The following is a 22315-nucleotide window of genomic DNA, read 5'->3' as shown; positions in this document are numbered from 1 at the left end:
ATCCTCCCAAACCCACATTCAAATGTTGAAGTCCTAACTCCCAGTAACTCAAAATGTGACCGTATTTGGAGACAGGGTCTTTACAGAGGTAACAAGTTAATATGAGGTCTGAGGGTAGGCCCTAATCCAACATGACTGATGTTCTTGTGAAAAGGGGAAATAAGGACACAGAGAGGCACTCAGAGGAAAACTGAAGAGACACAGAGAGAAAACCACCATCTACAAGTCAAGTAAGGGGGCTTGGAACGGATCCTCCCCTCAGAGCCCTCAGAAGGAACTAAGTGCCATCACCTTGCCTGTGGACTTCGGGCCTCCATAACCTAGCGACAGTACATTTCTGTTTAAGCCACCCAGTCTGTGGTACTTTGTTATGGTGGCCCCGGCAAACTGATACAAGTTGAAAGAGAAGAGAATTGGCCACCTCGTGGATGGGGATGAAAGGGAACAGAGTCACCAATGCCAGGGCTTACAAGGTTGAAAGAGACAACTTCTCCTCCTCTCCTTACAATGACAGATAAAACTGAGAAATACTCTGAACAGGTCAATCAAAAATCGGCCCTGAGATGACGATCAAATGAAGGACTGGACACCCCACCCATTGTTAAAACATCTCAACAGGGGCGCCTGGGTGGCTCAGTCATTAAGCATCTACCTTCGGCTCGGGTCATGATCCCAGGGTCCTGGAATCAAGCCCCACATCAGGCTCCCTGCTCCGCGGGAAGCCTGCTTCTCCCTCTCCCACTGCCCCTGCTTGTGTTCCCTCTCTTGCTCTCTCTCTCTCTGTCAAATAAATAAGTAAAACATTTTTTTAAAAAAATCTGAACGGGGAGCCCTGGGTGGCTCAGTCGTTAAGCATCTGCCTTCGGCTCAGGTCATGATCCCAGGGTCCTGGGATCGAGACCCACGTTGGGCTCTCTGCTCAGCGGGAAGCCTGCTTCTTCTCCCACTCCCCCTGCTGGTGTTCCCTCTCTCGCTGTGTCTCTCTGTCTAATAAATAAATAAATAAATCTTTAAAAAAAAAAAATCTGAACAAATTAAGATAGTGCCAGTGAATCCTGTTGGTTTGAGAAAATGGCAAAAAAAGTCTGGCTCTTCCATGAAAACCTGATAGGCTTAACATAATCGGAAGTAACTGCGAGTGTGGCCCTTGGTACATACAGCAAACTGGAATTAAATCGATGACAAAAATGACTAACTTTTATTCTTGTTTTACAGCCAAAGAGAGCCATGCTCTCTTTTCCCTTGGTCACAACGACCTGCAATGTTCTACATAAAGGATGCTCTGTCAGCCTGTTCCAGAAGCCCCACGTGCTCTGTGATGAACATGGAGAAAGAAACCAGTCTTTGTTGCTATTAGCCACAGGCCAAGACATCAAACATCAAACTATCTTCAACTAAGAAACTGTTTATAACTGTTTAGGAAACAAAACAACACTTTGCCCCCAACCTTCTATGGGGAAGAAGTGGACTGACAAGTTCTTCGGCCACCAAGGAGGACAATGGAAGAATAGGGACTCCCAAAGAAGTGAAACCAAGAGTCAAGGAAAACAACAGCCTGGAGGTCTACTTCCAAAGCACAAAAGAACATGCCCAGTTCCTAAGGTAAAGGACCCTTACAACATCTCCCCCATTAAATCCCAGAATTGTTATAATTGTGTATCTCCCATCCTTCCCCGTTCCAAAAAAAGTATTAATGTAAGTTACTCTAGCCCTGACCTAACATTATATATTGGGTGTATGGAAAGCAAATTATTTGCCTTCTGTGTTCATGCATATCTGAAGCAAGAGGAACCAAATAAGTATAAAGACCCAGCACAGGGTCCTAGGCTTCGACGCTATTGCCATGACTGGATAAGATTTCTACATGGTCTCCCTAGAGACAGGCAGGGGGACAAGTGTCTCACTCTTCTCAGCCCACGGGGGCTGAGTTCTAGCCTCAAGTTCTAGAATCTGGACAACTGACCAAAACTATACATGAAACAAGCACCACGTAGAGAAACCCAGTTTGAAGACTAATAATAACATTTTGCAAGAAGATAAAGTTCACAGCTTGAGGATATATTTGCAGGTTTGTCACCATGACCCGACAAATAAGACCATGTAACTGATTTCACGGACCACCATGTTTCAGACAGCTAAAGGCTTTCTTTTTGGGGGAGGGAGGATTGGGTCATGTCAAGTGGGTGTCAAGTGGGAGACTTTAGAATATGCAGGAAACCTCCTCATCAAAGGGGAACTTTAAACATGATTCTCTTCCCCTATTTATAAAAAGGGTCCTTACTTTCCCCTAGACCAAAGATTCTGAACCTTGACTACCAATGAGGCTCCCCAGTGGAGTTTTTATAAGACTATCAAAGTCTAATGTGGGCTCCCCCAGTAGACAGATCAAATAAATCATAATCTCTATGTTTCAATTTAAGTATAAGTATAAGTGACATACAATGTTATATTAGGTTCAAGTACACAACTTAGTGATTGAACAATTCTCTATGTTACGCCATCTTTGCCATGATAAGTGGAGTTACCATCTGTCCCCATACAAAGTTATCATATATTATTGACTATACTCCCTAGGCTGTAGTATTCATCCCCATGATGTATTTATTTTATAAGCAGATCATAATCTCTTAAAGGCTGGTCCTCAGCATCAGAATTTTTTAAAGTTCCCCAAGTGGTTCTAATATGAAATCAGGGCTGAGGACCACCACACCAGACAGAAAGTCCCTCGAGAGCAGGGGCTAAGACTGTCTTCTCCACAGCTGAATCTCTAGCACCGAGTACTGTGCCTAGCACACTGCTGATGCTCCGTGAAAAAAGAAAAAATCTATTAAATCAATAAAAAACCACTGACTGCGTAAATGAATCCTGAACAGGCCACTCTATCCCCAGGCTGGTTTTCCCATATATGTTACACACACCATCTCATCTCTTAAAATTCTGAAAGTTTTTCTCCAGAACTGTGCTGTCCAATTACAGTAGCCACTAGCCACATATGGCCCTTAAATTTAAAATGCTTGAGGGGCGCCTGGGTGGCACGGCGGTTAAGCGTCTGCCTTCGGCTCAGGGCGTGATCCCGGCGTTCTGGGATCGAGCCCCACATCAGGCTCTTCCGCTATGAGCCTGCTTCTTCCTCTCCCACTCCCCCTGCTTGTGTTCCCTCTCTCACTGGCTGTCTCTATCTCTGTCAAATAAATAAATAAAATCTTTAAAAAAATAAATAAATAAATTTAAAATGCTTGAAATTAAATAAGATTTAATATTCAGTTTCTCAGTTACAGCGGCCACAATTCAAGGGCTCAGTAGCCACATGTGGCTTGTGGCTACTGTACTGGGCAGTGCGGATACACAAGGTTTCCATCATCACATAAAGTTCTATTGGACAGTGCTGTTCTGGAATAACCAATTCCATGTTTAAGAGCTGCAACTGACTTTGGTGATTTGATCCAGCCCTCTCCCTTTATAGACAGTAATAAAATCTAATGGTAACGAACATAAGGATATAAACATGAATCGAAAAAACCAATGGCACGAGAGCGAGAAGGGAGAACTCAGAGGTTAGCAGTAGTAAGTGAGAACAACAAACCGACCTCCGTGGGATCGTGGCCCATAATAAGTTTATCATGAATTAATTGTGACAGGGCCCCATGCAAACATATGAATAGGAACATAGGTACTTGACCAAGAAAGGGATGCTCTGCTGTGTCCGGGTCAGACCCTATTGGAAGCACCATGTTCAGTCCAAGACATCAAACATCATTAGGGACATAGACAAATAGCTAGGTATTCAAACGGAAAAAAAAAAAAAAAAAAAACAATGGGGGAATTCAAAATGTTGTCCCATCAGGAACTGCGCAAGTCATCAGAAATGTTTAGCCTGAAGAAAGTAAGGACGGAACACCTGAAAAGCTGCCTGCAAATCTCTGAGAGGCTACCTCACGGGAAGGGGATGTAGACTTACTCTGTGGTCGCAGGTGCCTCTACCTGAACAAATCTTTCTTGAGTGCCAACTGTAAGTGCCAGGCATTGGCATCGTGCTGGGTACTGATTTAGAACAGAAAACAAAACAAGTGGAGACATGCAGTGATCTATGATAGACTAGGAAACAAAGTTAAAGGAAACAAAAAGAAATATATCATTTCAATGTACAGTAAGAACTCTGAAGGACTAAACACCAGAAGTGGTGACTGATAACAAAACAGGTGACCCTCACAGGTAAGATGGTAGGAGAAGGCCTCAAGGAGGAAGTGACATTGAAGAGTAAGAGCCAGGTACAGAGAGTGCAGGGACAAGGTCTTCTGGACCTTTTGCAAGGAGAAATGATGGTAGTGGGTCAGGGAAACTCTCGGTGTGCTCATGGAACCAAAGGTGGTCAATGTGACTGGAGTGAGGGAGCAATGGAAGGGCACTGCATTAAGCCAAAATGTGTCTTCCTTTAAATTATTTCTGACAGAGTAGTCCCAAAAATAATATGGGCTGCCTGATGATATAGTGTTACCTCCATTATTGGAGGTAACCAACCACAGGACTGGACGAATGGTTTGTGGGACAATTAAGGATTCCCTTAAAGAATCCTCTCTTTGGAAAGGTATATAAATTAAGAATTTAAGAACCATGGGCAAGGAGGCATGCACAAAAATGCACACTAAAATAGTGTTTGTCAGAAATCTGAACCAAGGGGCGCCGCTGGCACAGTGGTTAAGCGTCTGCCTTCGGCTCAGGGCGTGATCCTAGCGTTATGGGATCGAGCCCCACATCAGGTTCTTCCGCTATGAGCCTGCTTCTTCCTCTCCCACTCCCCCTGCTTGTGTTCCCTCTCTCGCTGGCTGTCTCCATCTCTGTCGAATAAATAAATAAAATCTTTACCAAAAAAAAAAAAAAAGAAATCTGAACCAAGCCAAGGTTCCATCAAAAGGCAAAGGTATGGGGGCGCCTGGGTAGCGCAGTTGTTAGGCGTCTGCCTTCGGCTCAGGGCGTGATCCCGGTGTTCCGGGATCGAGTCCCACATCGGGCTCCTCCGCTGGGAGCCTGCTTCTTCCTCTCCCACTCCCCCTGCTTATGTTCCCTCTCTCGCTGACTGTCTCTGTCAAATAAATAAATAAATAATCTTTAAAAAAAAAAAAAAAAAGCAAAGGGATGAATGCACTGAGGTGTCCTGCAGCAGTTCAAACTAATGAACTAGATCTATAGGTCCTCAAAAGGACAATGGTGAGTGAAGTAAGTTTCAGAAAGATCCGTACTGTGTGATGCCATTTACATAAGCAGTAGTTAACATTCACTGAATGTTTACTATTTGCCTGATAATGTTCTAACACATTTTATGAATCAACCCACTTAATCCAGAGGACAATCCTATGAGAGAGATGCTTTATTATCCCTATATCACACATGGGGAAAAAATGAGCCAAAGAGAAGTTAAAGAACTTGCCCGACATTACAAAGCCAGCAAGAGTCAGAGCTGGGATTTCAATCTAAGCAGCCTGGCTTCAATCCAGTGGCTCTGTACAGCCTGGCTATACATTTAGCCACTATACATAGCCCCTCCCGATTATATAAGCGTGGGAATACACGCGCACACACGCACACACACGTACTGCATACTCATCCACTATGTTAGCAAGGCCTTTCGGGAGGTTGAAAAAAGAAACGAACTGTGAGGGGCACATCGAGCCTTCAACTTATTCTGTAATTGTTTATACGGCTCTAAGCAAATATGACAAAATGTTAACATTTGCTGATTCTGGGGGACAGTGACAGCATTGTTGCTTCTCTTATCCTTTGTGCTTGTATGTATTTTTCTTTTGTTTTGCAGAATAGCTCCTTGTCAAGTTAAAAAACTGTATGACTTGAAAGACCTGAGGCCCAGAGAAGTAATAGACCCAGCAGTCAAGCGAAAGAGCCATTCTAGAACCTGCTTCCTCAGGCACACGGTCCCATGCCTACTCTGCAACCCGAGCTGCCAGGCAGTTTGCGCGCCTTATTTTCTAAGAGAATGTAAGCAAGAGGACTGAGCCAGCCTCGCTTCTTAGTACATCTTGGCTCCACTTCAGGCACTGGCTGCATCCACAAAATGTTGTATTTAAATAAAATATTTGCATCTCGAATCTCCTTTTTCCACTGATTTGCATTCTAATTTTGGAGTTGTGTTCCCACAGAAAAGAATTTAGCCCCAATATGTTAAAATAAATCCCAATTAAGAATCACAGCACTCATCAAAGAGCACTGCATCAAGGCTCATCTCATTCTCCCACAATGCCCTCTCTAGAAAACCCCGGGGCAAAAGGCCACAGAGACCACATTTTAAATGGCTACGTATTAAAGTGCAGCCCCGTGGCTACTTCTGATGATCTTGCATGTTCTCTTGGGGCTGCCAAACCCGTTACCCGGTATTCGTCTGCAGGTATTGAGCAGGCCCCCCAAGTGAAAGAATCCTAAAATTCTAGTCAATGGAATTCACCAACTGACGAGACAACCATCTGTCCTAGTTGATTTAAAATACCTGCCAAAAGATATCTTGGCAGATGTCCTCTGGTTTCTCTTAAGAGAAGCTGTATCTTTATCACATTGCATTTATTTATTCATTCCTGCTCTCACGCGTTAGGGAAAAACAAGCAGGAGGCGGAGTGGGGGGCTGAGACACAAGCTCTGCCAGTATAGACCCCCGAGTCCAAATCCTATGTCTGTCACCACTGATAATGTGAGTTCCTGGAACTCTCTAGATCTTGTTTCTTCATCTGCATGATACTGTATGAAAATAGTACAAAAGTAAGAGTGTTGATAGAAGGACTAAAGACAAATAAACTTTAGGAGTTGAAATAATTCTCCTTTTTAAAAAAATCCAGTTCAGACAACAGTTATCCATCCCCATTAGGAATTAAGTACAGTAGGTAATTGCAAATACTCTTTGGAAGAAAACGAAACAGAAATAGTTTCCTATATTTAAATGCATAAATTGAGGACACCTGGGTAGTTGAGTCAGTTAAGTGTCTGCCTTAGGCTCAGGTCAGGATCTCAGGGTCCTGGAATCGAGCCCTGAGTTGAGCCCCGAGTAGGGCTCCCTGCTCGGCAGGGAGTCTGGTTGTCCCTCTCCCTCTCCTTCTGCCCCTCCCCCTGGCTCATGCTCTCTCTCCCTCTCTCTCTCTCTTTCAAATAAATTAAAAAAAGCTTTCTAAAAAATAAATACATGCATAAATTATTTAAAGTTATCTGAACTTAAAAAAATAAGGTTATCTGAACTTACTTTATACTTATTTGCTTATTTTTAAGCTGTTTCCCCTTAAAGGGCCAGACTTTGTCTGATTTGGTTACCACTATACTCCTTGTACTTGAAAGTGCCCAGCACATAGTAGTAGGTACCTGCTCAACATTTAATGAAAAAAATGCATATTTGCTGAACTCTTAATAATAATACTGATTAATATTTTTTATTGTTTACAATGAATTTATATTATCTAAATTAACCCTTAAAAATATCTTGTATCATAGACATTACCATTATTACCCAATGTCCTGAGACAGATACATTCTAAGACGTAAAGTAATTTGCCCAAGGTCCATATGTTAATATGGAATTGGTACATATACATAGTAGTTTCTAAAAGAATTATCATCTTTTTACATTCTCTGCTGTCTCTCTCCATCTCTGCTCTCCTTATGATGGGAGAAGGAGCATAACTGAGAAAATAGATTTTAGTGCAGATGTTAGAAGGGTGCATATTTGGGAAATTATTTATTTTCTCTACGATATACATTAAGTCACATAGCCACCGAATGATTTTCCAGAATATGCCAGTGCGGGTGTTAATCTGCCCAGAGAGGAACTTGAAACCCCTCTCTGCTCCCATGGCTTGCTTGAGTTTTACTCTGGCATGAACAAAAATACCTATATTTGGGAGATGCTGGTATGTGAATTGAATCACTCCACTAATTGATTAAATGCAAAGTTATACTAAATCACTCCCCTCCGAGTGAGGTTGACTTGTAAATGCTCCCAGAGGTAATTAGTGACTAGGCGCATCCAATCAACAGAAAAAACAATTCAGACTTGGGCAATAGTGGGTGGCAGGAAATGTGGAAGATCAGCATTAAACAAACCCTTTGGGTAACTCCATCTTATTCAGATTTTCTAAGCATTAAGAGCTATAGCTCAAGCTTTGAGTACCGTTTTTGCGAAAATGATTACACGAGAGCAGAGCTCTTAAGACACAGAAACGACATATTTAATTCCTGGCCATTTTTCAAGGTCTGTCTCAGGTACCACCTCCTCCAAGGAGCCCTCCCCAAGTTATCCAGTGAGAAGTTTCTCTTCAACATACTCGGGACTCTATAATCCACGACAAAGACAGCTCTCTTCCCCTCTAGCTCAGAGTGTCCACGGGCATTCCGTGTTTGCTCCTCTAGACTATAACCTCTCTGGGGTCAAGATCTTTGCCTTATTCATCTGTGTCTCCCACAACATCCAGCATAAATCCTAGAATCCAATAGGTGCTAAAAGCCTCAATCTTTCTGAAGTAACCCACATTAGCCTTTGTTCTATCTTGTCACGTAAAACATACTACTTGAAAGATACTATTTTCTTCTTTAGAAACTCTTCTAAAATAGAACTCCTGAAAGGTAGCATTTTCCTGGCAGAAAAAAAAAAATAAAAGCAACACATAAAAGAATCTGCATGCATGCATATCCTAACTCACTTTTATAAAGGAGACACGAATGGACAGACACATGCTCCCAAGCCCTTAACAGCAAGGCACTGTCAGTCAGAGAGAAGTAGAGTTCCGAACCCTCAAATCTTCTCTGAGTCCAATGCAAGGCAAAGCAGAGACTTTCCAAAATGATTTTTGAAACTCTGAAGCCGGTATTTAAGATGTTTTTCAGCTTAGAGAAGATCTATGCCAGTCTTACACATAGCCATTCATCCTCTCTGCCCCCATCCCAATCCCTAGTAAAATATAATTTGTTTCAAGGAGGAAGGGAATAAAAATCTTACTTATTCAATTCTCTGCACTCTACGAGGACAGCAGTGACAAAGACAACCTTAAAAGGCTGGTCAGCCCCAAAATAAATCCTATCAGGCTTTGGAGTTGGTATTTTAGAAGTGTTTCCAGTTAGGTAAGCTTTCTATTTAAATTCATCAATATTATTAATAGGCTAGCATTGAAATGAAGGTTTTCACTCCCTTAATATATATCAACTCAGAGCCGGACTTAGGATGTGAAATAGGAGAAGGAATAATAATAAATGAAGGAAAGAATCATGAATTTGTTTTTTACACTTCACACCTCTCAGAGCGCCTTCTCGTACACTGCCATTTAATCCTTACACCCACTCTGTGTATTCTTCCCAGTTCCAGATGAGGAATCTGACACTTGAGAACATTAAGTGACATATCCACTGGCACCTCTAAGTACTCCCTCAAAGTACTTTCATTTACTCATTGATAAAATGGGGCAATAAAAGTACTTACCTTCTGTGGTTGTAGTGAGGATGATAAAAATGATTACGTATAAAGTCCTGAGCCCTAATCTTCTGCCCCCTCCCCAATCCTCTGCTTTTCCCGCTATCCCAATTGACCACTGCAGGTTAAAAGCTGACACTAATAACACACAAGACAAATGATACACATAGGAGAAGAAGGCCAAAGTTATACCCTATTACTTAAAAATGTATGAACTCACATCTAATGAGAGCTCACCATGTACCAAATACAGGTGTAGCACTTTATACGTATTAATTTATTTCATCCTCACTACAACCATATATAGCAGATACTATGATTACCCCACTTTATCATTGAGTAAATGGAAGTACTCTGAGGCAGTGAGCTTAAGTAGCTTGCTAGTTGCTATCATGAATTAATATTGAAAGACAGGATTTTGTAGCTTGCCCATATGAAATGTGGTGTGGTAAAAGAGTAAAGTCTCAGAGCCTCTCTAGACCTGCACAGTCCAACAGAGTAACCCCTAGCCACACACAGCAATTGAGCTCTTAAAATATGGCTAGTGCGGGCGAGGAAATAAATGTTTAATTCGAATTTGAATTAGCCTGAATTTAAATGTAAAATGAATATTCAATGAAACAGCAGTTTTCAAGACACTGGATATCAGTTACTAAAGGGCAGTAATCCTTGAAAAATGGAAAACAACAGAGATGAGCCCTACAATTACCCAAGCTTATTGCTCCAGGAGAGGTCCCAAGCTGTGTCAAAGGAAGAATTCAGGCAGAGCCCAGCAACTTCTCTGAGTTGAGGTGAGGAAGCAGAGAGTCAGGGGAGACCAAGGCACTTAAAATTCACAGGACAGTATACAGGAATGGAGACAACAGCAGAGAGGAAAAAAATATGGATCTCTCTCAAGATCAGTACTCAGTGGATGAGAAAACTACCCAAAAACACAGACCAGCATCCAAAAGGTAACAGTGTTCAACATACGCACAGGACAGAGAATACTACCTATTTCCACCACTTAAGCTGAAAACTCAGAGTTCATAGGGAATTGGGTAGAGCACACAGAAGGTCTTGCCACAGTGATGGGAAGTAATTAGCTCTACTCTAGCTATTAACATTAGCACTGCTCTGGGCTATCTGAGAAACCTTAAATGTAGGATCCGAAAAGATCAAATTGTTTCCCGGTAACTTAACTGTGTCCTAGGAAAATAACATGAATACTTATAAGCACTAAACAAGGTAAAATCACAATGCCTGGCATTCAATCAAAAATTACCAGGCATGCAAGGAAGTAGTAATGAGGAGAAAAATTGATCAAAATTAACCCAGCACTGATACAACAGAATTAGCGGTCAAGGACATTAAAACAGTTATTATAGGGGCGCCTGGGTGGCACAGCGGTTAAGCATCTGCCTTCGGCTCAGGGCGTGATCCCTGTGTTATGGGATCGAGCCCCACATCAGGCTCTTCCGCTATGAGCCTGCTTCTTCCTCTCCCACTCCCCCTGCTTGTGTTCCCTCTCTCGCTGGCTGTCTCTATCTCTGTCGAATAAATAAATAAAATCTTTAAAAAAAAAAAAAAGAAAAGAAAAAAAAAAGAAACACTGCCAACTTGGACTGAAGGAAACTGGAAGAGGATGAAATGAGAAAAAGCTGACGGACTTTGAAAATTCTACAGGGAGGAAACAGGCTGATAAAACTACTCAACCACAAACAGATACTACTCTGCCTGAAAAGGAATAACTCAAAGGAATGAGTCATGGGCCCAGAAGGCAGAGCCAAGGACCACACAGGATTATTCCCAAGCCCCGAAACTCAATGGAGTTTGCCCTGCTGGATTTCAAAATTTCTTGGGATTGGTGGCCCCTTTCTTAATTCCATTTCGTTTCTATTAACAGGGCTATGTATTCCAGGCATCCTACTTCTGTCCCACCTGTATTTGGGAAGCAGATTACCTATTTCCTACTTTTCACAGATCCATAGAGATGAGTTTTGCCCCCAAATTTATTACATTCTGAGTCACAGTCATACTTGATTTAGATTATTTAGATATAGATTTGGAATTTTTCAGCTGATGAGATTGGATAAGATTTTGGACTTTCAGCTGATACCACAATGGGTTGAGACTTTTGGAGAATATTGGGATGAGGTGAATGTATCTGGCGTGTGGGATAGACATGAATCTTTGGGGGCTAGAGCGTAAACGGTGTGGTAAGCAAAATAATGGCTCCCCAAAGATGTCCATGTCTTAACTGGAGAACATGTAAATATGTTACCTTACATGGCAAAAGGGATTCTAGCATATGATTAAATTACAGATCTTTAAGTGGAGAGATTATGCTGGATCATCCAGGTAGGCCCATTATAATCACGAGGGTGCTTAAGAGAAAGTCCTCCTCAGTCAACCTCCCATAATGAAGTTACTCGTCCCACCAAAGAAGCTGAAAATCCCTCCCCATGGCTGGAGCCTGCTAGACATCCCAGAGTAGCTGCCAAAGCAAAAAACTCCCAACGTAACAGAATTCTTGCCTAAGAAGCCCACACTGTGGAATAAATAAGTGAATGAATAGTGAGTAAGACAGGCAATAAGCCAGGGCGCCTGGGTGGCTCAGTCGTTAAGCGTCTGCCTTCAGCTCAGGGCATGATCCCAGGGTCCTGGGATCAAGCCCCTCATTGGGCTCCTCCGCTATGAGCCTGCTTCTTCCTCTCCCACTCCCGTGCTTGTGTTCCCTCTCTCGGTGGCTGTCTCTCTGTCAAATAAATAAATAAAATCTTAAAAAAAAAAAAAAAAAGATAGGCAATAAGCCTTTTATGGAGCACATGGGACAGAGGAAATTGTAATTCAATTAAAAATGTGTATTCGTCACCTACTATGTGCCATGCATGGTACTTGGTTCAAGGGATGTAGGGATATATCTAAATAGAGATGACTTCTGACTTCCTCAAACATGACCTCTCAACAGTAACTGAGCAGACCTTGTACAAGGCAAAAAGGAAAGTAATTCCATCTACCTTCTCTTAACCACACCCAGCTTAGGGACTTCACCAATTCCTTGGTAAGAGTAAATGGAAATTAGCATAGCTGTAGTCTTGTTCTGTATTATCATATAATATCTGTAGATTTATTATATACCATTAACAAGGTCTAGGTGATCTCCACAGTAAATATGTAAATCTCCTCTTTTTTTTTTTTAAGATTTTATTTATTTATTCGACAAAGATAGAGACAGCCAGCGAGAGAGGGAACACAAGCAGGGGGAGTGGGAGAGGAAGAAGCAGGCTCCCAGGGGAGGAGCCTGATGTGGGGCTCGATCCCATAACGCCGGGACCACACCCTGATCCCAAGGCAGACACTTAACCGCTGTGCCACCCAGGCGCCCCTGTAAATCTCATCTCTTAATATTGGTCCAGCCATTCTAAAATAATCCTTTTGCTATCTTCACAAAAGGCTGACTTAAAAGAACCCTGCCAGAAGTTTTCACAGAGGAATACCCAAGCTGCCTGACTATCCTATCTAACCAGGTCACTCCCCGGCAGCAACCTCCAAAAGGGCCCCCACCGCTCTGAGAGGAAAGTAGGAAACCACTAATCCGGCACTACAAGCGAGGATAAGAAATACAATCATTCACAAGCATACATGGCCTCCCACCTACCAGAATGGAGAGTGGCCGTAAATTATCAGTGTATCTAAGCCCCTGGATATGAGCTAAATATCAGTTCTGCCTACGGGGTCCAATGTAACCTAGCCGCTGTCTGCCTCTCCAGCCGCTGGCCACCCTTTAGCCACACGAGAACTGTTCTATTGGTTTCTGCCTTCAGACCTTCATACATACTTTTTTCCCTGCCCATCGTGCTGTGAACTCCCACCCCACCCTACACCAGGCTCGCTTTTCACTTTTCAAGTCTCTGTCGACACATCAGTTTTCAGGGTAACCTTTACCTGACCGCTACTCTCTCTCCACCCCGGTTAAGTCAGATCTCCCTGTACTACTCTTTTTGGCAGTCCATACATCCCCTTCATAGTAAGCCTGCCCCTATCTTACTCGTAATCCTACTCCTAACATGTTGCGTGGTACACAGCACGAGTTACGTATTAACAGCTAGGACTTACTGGGTATCTACTATAGATATCAGACTCTGTTTTAACCACTTCGTTGGATTAGCTCCTCTAATCCTTATAACAGCCCCATGAAGTAGGTACCAGTATTTTAGATGAGGACAAAGGCACAGTAAGGCGAAAGGATTGCCCAAAGTCGCAAAGCCAGTAAGTGGTAGGGTTGGAATTTGATCTCAGGCAGTTGGGCTTTTAAGAAGCACACTACACGGGGCGCCTGGGTGGCTCAGTTGGTTAAGCGTCTCTCTTCTGATCAGGTCATGATCCCAGGGTCCTGGGATCGAGCCCCGCATCAGACTCCCTGCTCAGCAGGGAGCCTGCTTCTCTCTCTCCTCCCTGCTCTGCTCTCTCTCTAGCCCTGTCTGTCTCTCACAATTAAGTAATTAATTTTTTAAAAAAGAAGTGCGCTACACTCCCTTGATAATTGAGAACCAAGTAAGATGTACCCCCAAGAGAATGCAGCCATAAAACATGCTCTGTGCTCATGTACCCATTAAATAGGGGAGAACATATATAAATAAGAATAGATGTAGGGGCGCCTGGGTGGCACAGCGGTTAAGCATCTGCCTTCGGCTCAGGGCGTGATCCCGGCGTTATGGGATCGAGCCCCACATCAGGCTCCTCTGCTAGGAGCCTGCTTCTTCCTCTCCCACTCCCCCTGCTTGTGTTCCCTCTCTCGCTGGCTGTCTCTATCTCTGTCGAATAAATAAATAAAATCTTTAAAAAAAAAAAAAAAAGAATAGATGTAGATACAGTATAGATAGAGGTAAAGATACAGGTAACAGTTGAAGGCATAGCCTGTAAAAATAATATGACTGGCCAATGGCTTTCAAGACCTTTGCAATTTCGCTCAACTTTAGATCCCCACCAAAAGACCCAAGGAAATATTTCACTGCCAAACCAAGTATTTCACAACCATGCCCCCAGTCCCCCATCCCACCCTGAGAACACCCCTTGGTTATTCAAACACTCTTGGCATTTCTGAACATACTTATGACAATAACGCAAGAGAAAGAGCGGAGATAATCCTCTAACACACAGCACATGAGCACTCCCCGGACAGACCCTCCTCCCAGGTTGCCCCTCCGTGCGAAGGAGGAGGTGCCTTTACCTTGGAATAAATAAGCTTTGCTGGCATTATGCAGTCCGGGCACCTGAGTGACTCCAAGGGTGGTGTTCACGAGGTCGAGCTCGGTGATAATATCCATCTGCAGGTCGGGGTCCGTCCCAAAGCCCACCACTGAAAAGGAACAAAAAGCTGTCTTGGCTTCAAATACAGACTGCTAGCAGCAATACAGAACAGAAATTAGAGGGGCCCGGAGTGGCAGGGAATACAAGGAAGCCAGTGAGTAGTGCTTGGCGATGCGACCTCCTGGAGTGGAAAGGGACAACAACTCTTTGCTCCATGGGCCCCATGATATTGTAGTTTCTTTGTCCCTTCCCCCACCCTCACTCCCCATTCATTGTGGATTGACAATCCCTTATCCAAAACCCTCAGGACCAAATATATTTCGGATTCGGAATGTATCATATATTGGAAAGGTAATACGCCCTACATACATTTTAAGTAACACCCTAAGCAAAGTCTGAGTCAGTACCCCATAATCAAATACGGTATTTCTGGACCAGGGAGCATGATGTTTTCCTCTAGTTGGCTAAACAAAGACTAGACATAGCCTCCTATCAACTGAGGTCAAGTTTTGCCACCAAATGAGTCCAGCTCACGGTAGCTTTTGCTATCACATGAGTTATGAAGAAACTTCGGGCTTCCCAACTTTCTCAGATCTGGAGACTGTGGCTACAGGATAGTAGCCCTCATCTACCTGTTTCCGAAACTGATGCAGTAGCAAAACCTGGCACCACGGTCACCAGTCAACACTGCCACAAGGTGCTCCCTCCGCCTCAGGCACAGCGGCCGTGCTACCGAGGAGGGCAATGCAGAGGGCTCCTGTCCCTGCTGGAGAAGGGTGGCGGAGGGACTGGCCAAAAGAGAGAAACAAGAGATGAAGATTCCCTCCAAGGGGATTCCTGAATGGAAAGTTAAATTCCCTGACAACTCTGTTGAGAACCTTAGTGCACAGAAACAAGGCCGCGAGTCCCCTATCGCCTGATCTGAGAAAGGCAAAAGCTGAAGGCTGTCTCTACCCAGGGGGGCGTTCTGTGCAATGACACACTCATGATTGCGAAGTGACTTCTCATTATATGTATTAATAAGGCTAGAGATCCCTGGAAGGGACTGTGGGTAAGCCATTCATAAAGGCAGCATCTACCTACACTTAACATCTCAGTAGTGCAATTCTGATCGCGCGGTTGGGAATGTTTTAATCAGCAACAGCTGTCAACTTCTGTCTGATGGTAATGCGGTTGCCAAGGCAAGATCTGGAAAGGCGATTTTTCCCAGAGAGACTAAGCGAATGTTCATCAGGACATCGTCAGCTATTACAACCTCATCTGTCCTCCCGCCTTCACCCCTTACCCCACAGATTTGGGGAAGGATATCTACCCTCTCCTCACTCTTTTCCTGTGAGGAAAACAGGAGCTGCTGTAGCAACAGAACGTTGGGCTCGGAAGGCTCTTTGGGGCTGCAGCCTGTCATCGCCAAGGCAGACGAAGGGTTAAACTGAAGGCACAGTGCTTAAAGGGCACTCTTGGTTTCTGTCTGGTTTCTCCTTGTGTTCTGACTAAAGGTTCAATTTCCCCCTTCCAAATGCAGCCCGTTATGAAATCTTCTATTCATTCTGCATTCATTCATTCATTCATTCATTCCCTCTTCCAAATGCAGGCCGTTATGAAACCTTCTATTCATTCTGCATTCATTCATTCCTGCAGCACCTTCTCACCAGGTATTAGTGAGTGCTTACAATGTAACCCACAGCGCTGGGCACTGGAGATGTCCTCACAGAGCACGCATTCCTGGGCTACAGAGCGAAGAGAAGGCAAAAAAAAGTAGGTAAGATAATTTGAGATGGCAACAAATGCCATGCAGAAAATAAAACAGAGTCATGGAGTACAAAGCAACCTGGGTGGGCTTTCGAAAGGACAGTCAGGAAAGGTTCCTTTGAGCTGAAACGTGAATGCCCGCAGGGGCTGGCAGTGGCAAGATCTGGGGGGACAGCTTTCCAGGGATAGAGAATAGCCCACTGCAAACCAGGAATAGACTTGGCGTGCTCGGGGAACAGAGACAAGGCCAGTGTGGCTGGAGCAGAACGGGCAGGGAGAGAGCGGTAGAAAACAAGGCCAAAGAGTAGGGCCTGCCTTTCGAGCCACAGCAAGGAGATGGATATTATTCCAATTGCAATAGGAATCATTGGAGGGCTTAAGGTGTGTGTTGGAGAGGAGGACAAGGAGGAGATGCTCCTACTTTACATCCTGATCTCACGTAAGTTCCCCTCCAACCTGCTCATCCCTCAACGGACTCTGTTCACAAAGACTGATCAAACACCGGCTCTGTGCAAAGGACTGAGCCAGTGGGTGTCTACCAGCCCGAGTCATAGCCCCAGGAGCCTCTGGCGGGGACTGGTGATGTTTTTCTCCAAGTGAGCTCAGATATCGGAAGTTCTCTGATCACCTTGAAAAGGCAGGGCAAGAACTCATATTTCAGTCTGATCTACAGTGTGGTACACCTATGTGGCAGAAATTAAATCAAGAGAGATCTCAGAGGACCTCCAAGCTGGTCTTTCTCTGGCTAGGAATTCGGAAAGTGATTTGGGGAATGTGCCCTTAGCTGGACACGAGAAGACAGAAGTGTCCCTGCAGCCCCAGTGTCCCTGGAGCCCCAGTGCCCCTCTCAGGGGCTAACAGCTGGTACGCCCTGAATTTAGGACCTAAATAATTAACTGACGAGTGTGTGCACCATCACTGCTTTAGGTCAATGACCTCCGAGCGATACGCATATCTAGGGATGCCCCCAGACGACAGGATGGCATTCAGGCCAAGGAAACGACCTTTTAAAAAACCGTGGTCGACTGAATTATTGGATTCAAATCTTTACCCGCCCCCCCCCCCAGATCCACACCCCTTGCTGCATGGCTTTGCGGTTCCTTCCATTAGAGTGAAAGTAAACCTCTGCATCCTTTGCCTTTGAGCCTCGCCATATAACCTGTTTGGATCACTGGGATGCTTGGGATGTTAGCAATGCTACAGGAGAGACCTGAACATGCTTGTGGGGTGTGGCTTGTTCTCTTGTACTGCTGCACCATGATGAAAAGAACACGGCCCTACTGCTCCACTGGTCCGAGGAGACTGAGACACACGGAGCAGACATCCCACGTGAGTTTGGCACCATGCCCAGCCAAACCTGACCTAGATGAGCCAGGAACAGAACAACCTACAGACACGTGAACCAAAATAAATGTTGTTTTAAGCCAGTGAGTTCGGGATGGTTTGTTATGCAACAGTGTTGTGGCAATCGTTGACCGAAGCAGGGACTAGAGACCCACTATCATCATCATCCTTAAAATACTCCCAGACTAGCGGCCCTGCAACTAGACAAGCCTAAAAGGCATCCAAATAGATTCTGGAGAACTAGCAGAACACCCCATTGGTGCCCTTGGATCCCTGTCCCCAAATGAGAACACAGCACACTCCATCCACAAAGTGTTGTGGAAACAACACTGAACCAAGAGCCAGTTTCAGCCCTGTCTCCTCCCCCTACTAACTCTTGGAAAAATAACTTCACTTCTCTGAGCCTCAGTTCCCTCATCTGTAAGATGAGGATGATCATACGTGCCTCCCAGCCTCCTGAGGTTTGGGTGATAACTACGTGAACACGCCTAGCACGCATGTGGTGCCCAGCTGGGCTTCGCTGCTTCTGTCTCTCATAAGACAGCTCCCTGGTCCTTAACACCACTGGAATTGTGCAAAACATACAGCTGTCCCCCTTCCTCCCAAGCCCTCCATGTGCCCAACTGACCTGGAAGGGCTTCTCTCTCCAGCTGTGCTTGGGGAAATCTAAATATTAAGTCTACACTCATTCCTCCTCATACAGCCCACAAGTGAAGGGATTCCCTGGTTAAGATGACTGTATTGCTCTTGTCATGAAAACATCCCATAAAAACAGAACAAGAGAAATCAATTAGGCTTCCAGATACACTTTTCTTCTCCCCCTTTAATTGGTCTCCTTTAGGATGAAAATGCCTTGTGCCAATAGCAGGGTGTGTAAAAGACAGCACTTTACACACTGCCTAGGGAATCAGAAAATCTATTCATAAGGTAGCACTTACATGGCCTCTCCTGAACCTAATGTAGGATGAGAGCGTTGGTTCCATAAAAATAATTTTTTTTTATTTTAATGTTTCTGCTTCTTGTCCAAGCATGGAGCTCCTGCCCTTTCCAAGGAAACGCTATTAAAGTTCTCTACTTTGGCCACAACTGCTCTGCAAGTGGCTGAAGCTGGGAATGGGAATTAAGCAGGATAAAAAGCTTCCGGGGAAGAAACATTTTTTAAAACCTGGAAGGCAGCGTGTCACTGTCGGAGAAGCACTTGAGGCCTGCCTGGCTCTAGGATGCAGAACCTCTACCCCAATCTCCCAGGACACCTGCTGCTGCCGGCCACCCACGCCACAGTCCCGCCCAGGGAGTGCTCAGGCCCAAAGACCATTCAGTACACCTTCAGGGTCCTGGGCCTAAGCTCCCAAGCGAATCTTCCAGTGCCTGGCTCACTTCCAATCTACTCCGGGCTCACTGTCGGCGATGGCAGCTGTTTTCTCCTGGTCGACACAGAGGAATAGGGTGCTGACGAGATGCTCCAAGACCTCACTTAATAGCAAGATTTCACAACCAGTTGATCAGATTTGGACCCCCGGACTCCTGCAAAGATCCCCAAAAGCAGTAGCCTTGAAGAACATGTTCTATGCCTGTTCCAAGTCAGCCAAACACTGCATATCACCCCTGCAAGCTGGGGGCTCTGTTCACAGCTCTCTTAGTTCGGAGTTAACGAAGAGCCAGATAAGTGCTTCAAAAAGAAGAAGCTCTCCTTTCCAGCAGATGGCAGCAAAAGGCAGCAAAAGGGGCCCCCTGGGCTTCCCCACTGCCCCCCTACATACCCCCCCAACCACCACCACCACCACCCTGGCCTGGTGACCAAAACAGACAGGAAAGGGAATTCTTCTATTAATTACACGGCCAAGCCGTCGGAGAAAACTCATGGACTTAATATGTTATCACCACCAATGACGTAGCCTTCTAAATTTTCGTTATTAAGTATGTACCTGGAAATCCCAGAATGATCTTTCACCCAGAAATAACAAGACCTGGAGAACAGCACCTCCTATCTGGACTCCATTTAACTCTTAAAACAAGTTCCCTGAACAATGAGCACTTTAAGCAGCTTCCTGTGACACCTATCATTAGATCTTTTCATATGTAACTGCCACTGCACTGCAGTGCTGCTGTAATTAAAATGGGCCTGATAGCATCTATTCATTTCCATTAAAAGGCGGTGATATCTGAGCAGTTCACTAAGTGAACCACATGTTTATTTCATCCCAGACTGTTAACAGCCCAGACAACAACTGTCCCCCTTGACAAATCAACTTTCCAAGCGGCTGTTTGGATCCTGATAAACTAATCACGAGCCGGCCTCTGCTACCAAAGAGGATGGAGCTTTGATGCAGGGGTGGTGGCTCCTGGGCAAATCAAAGAGGCTGCCCCCCAGAAAACTGCTGACCATACCCCTTCAAGAGACAAGAAATCGTAAGTGAAGGTCTTCAGCTATAACTCCAACCCCCCACCCCATCCTGATTCTTCTGATAATTTTTGTAGAAGAAATACGTGGCCTCTGGTGTTCCAGAAGTGCCAAGGAGCACAGAAAACCCAAGCTCCCTAGCAACTGCCACAACCAATAGGGCAGACCCTGCCATGCTCCCCTCCCTGTGCACAGGCTCTGCCCTCTGCCTAGGATGCCTTCCCCACTCTGCCCACCTGGAAAACTCCCTGCAAAGCCTTCAAGACACAACTCTCAAATGTCACCTCCTGATTAAAGCCTTCCCTGACCACCAACCACCCTTCCCCATAATTCATTCCTACCATTTCTTCTCTGTATTGCTTTCATTGAAACTTCTTATACTCCCTCCTCTCCTTCTCCCCACCCCATCAAGCTGTAGGAAAAAAAGGGGGGGAGAGGGGGTTCCAGTTTCTACCTAGATTCTCAGCTAAGCTTTAAGTTCCTGGAAGTCAAGGGTCAAGTCGCTTCCCCTCTGCATAAGCAATCCTGGCACCCAGCAAGGCGCTCAACTGTTCATTGAATGAGTGAATAAATATATGAATGAATCTTCCCTACAACAGAATTTTTACAAGATTTAAAGGGGGTTGGTGTGGGAAAGGGGAAAAGACTGTTCTTAAAGGTCTCCACTAGCAATACACCCTGGAGACACAGTCCATTCCGGATGGAGGCACTTTTTGCCTACTTTTCAAAGAACTAACGAGAAAAAAAGACAGGCATACCAGTGACGATGTGCACTTGAGGATGTGAAATGACCAAGAAGCTGCCCCCTCCCCCATCTAGTTTGTCTCTCTTCCGTTCCTCCATTAAGATGCCCACCAGCACCAGATTCTCCGCGCACGGGACTGATCGCCCATGTTCTGCACTAGCCTCGCCCGTCCTGATCTTCTGGGGGCGCATTTCTTCCAGGGCGCTCTTGGTTTTAAAAGCCTAGCCCATCCCGATGTGCCCATACCCAAGAAGCAACTATTCTAATCTGGACTGAGCCTTGGCGTCCCTGCAGCCTTCAGAAGCTCAGATGAAGATAGGAAAGGAAGGAGGATTCCTTTTGTCCCTGGAGAAGTCCACACCCGTTGCTGTTCCATTAAGCAAAGGGAAAACTGCTACCCTCTCAGACCTGGGTAAACGAACAGGCCAGCAAGAAGCTCTGAGACGCCCAACTTTGTATCCTCAGGCGGGCTAACTGCCAAAGAGGGGCGCCTGGGGCGCAGGCGGAGGGAACTTTCCGGCCAACCTAGGCACGGCACCCTCCCCAGCCCTTTCCCCCATAAACTTGCTGCCTGGCCTGGGAAGGAGGCTATGGCTCTAGAGAAGGGAAATGCTAGTGGTAAAAGAAGAAAAGATAAAGGGAGAACTGACTACACGCCGGTTCTGGGGTGCAAGGTCGGCAGCGCGTACCAAGGCTGGCTAGCACAGGAATAAAAATTCGCCACGCGCCCACCCCCACCCCCACCCCCAGCATGGGAGAGCTGTATTTTTGCCCATACTGTGCCTACCCCACCCCACCCCACCTTCACCTCTACTATTAGACCCGTGGAGAAGACGGCTGAGAACGGGTCTCCAAACCCCAAGAGGTATGGGGGCTGGGGGTGAGTGGGAGCGGATGGAAGGAGGTGCTCTTAGAGTCCTCACAACTGCGTCTCTGAAGGCAGAACGAAGTGGGGACTTCAGAAATTACGCCAATTATCCTAGTCCTCCCTCCACAATCCCCAACCGGCAATTATAGCAAGGGAAAACTGGTTGGGAGCTTGAGAAAATCTCCCTGGATTGTCTCCACGGTTCTAATTCCCCCGAATTATTGTTCGTCCAGCCCTTGGGGACAGGGTGGAAAGGGAGAAAATGCTCCTGGAGTTCTCCTGGGGAGAGTCCGAGGAGACCAGCGAGACCACGGAATCCCGCGGTTCGCCTGCAGCCCTCACCCGGTGCCGTGCCCTCCCGGGCCCCTGCCGCGCCCGCCGGCCGGCCGGAAGCGCTCTCTCTGCGGGTGCGACTCCCGCCGCTGCCCCTTCCCGGCCCGGCCCCGCGCCGGGAGACCGGTTTCC

The 22315-nt window shown here is 45.4% G+C and overlaps 1 protein-coding gene across 2 annotated transcripts in view; it reads right to left on the bottom strand.

The window, feature by feature from the left end:
* Positions 1–22315, bottom strand: part of NELL1 (neural EGFL like 1) — an 821556-nt gene that overhangs the window by 797588 nt on the left and 1653 nt on the right. For both annotated transcript variants that reach the window (XM_040638900.1, XM_040638901.1), the window contains exon 2: positions 14664–14792. In XM_040638900.1, coding sequence (XP_040494834.1) covers positions 14664–14792 — 129 coding nt within the window. The remainder of the gene's footprint in view (positions 1–14663; positions 14793–22315) is intronic.

The sequence above is a fragment of the Ursus maritimus genome, unplaced genomic scaffold (assembly GCF_017311325.1).
Source record: "Ursus maritimus isolate PB19 unplaced genomic scaffold, ASM1731132v1 scaffold_23, whole genome shotgun sequence".
Lineage (NCBI taxonomy): Eukaryota > Metazoa > Chordata > Mammalia > Carnivora > Ursidae > Ursus > Ursus maritimus.
Note: the sequence above shows the minus strand (reverse complement) of the source record. Positions and strands in the feature narration are given on the sequence as shown.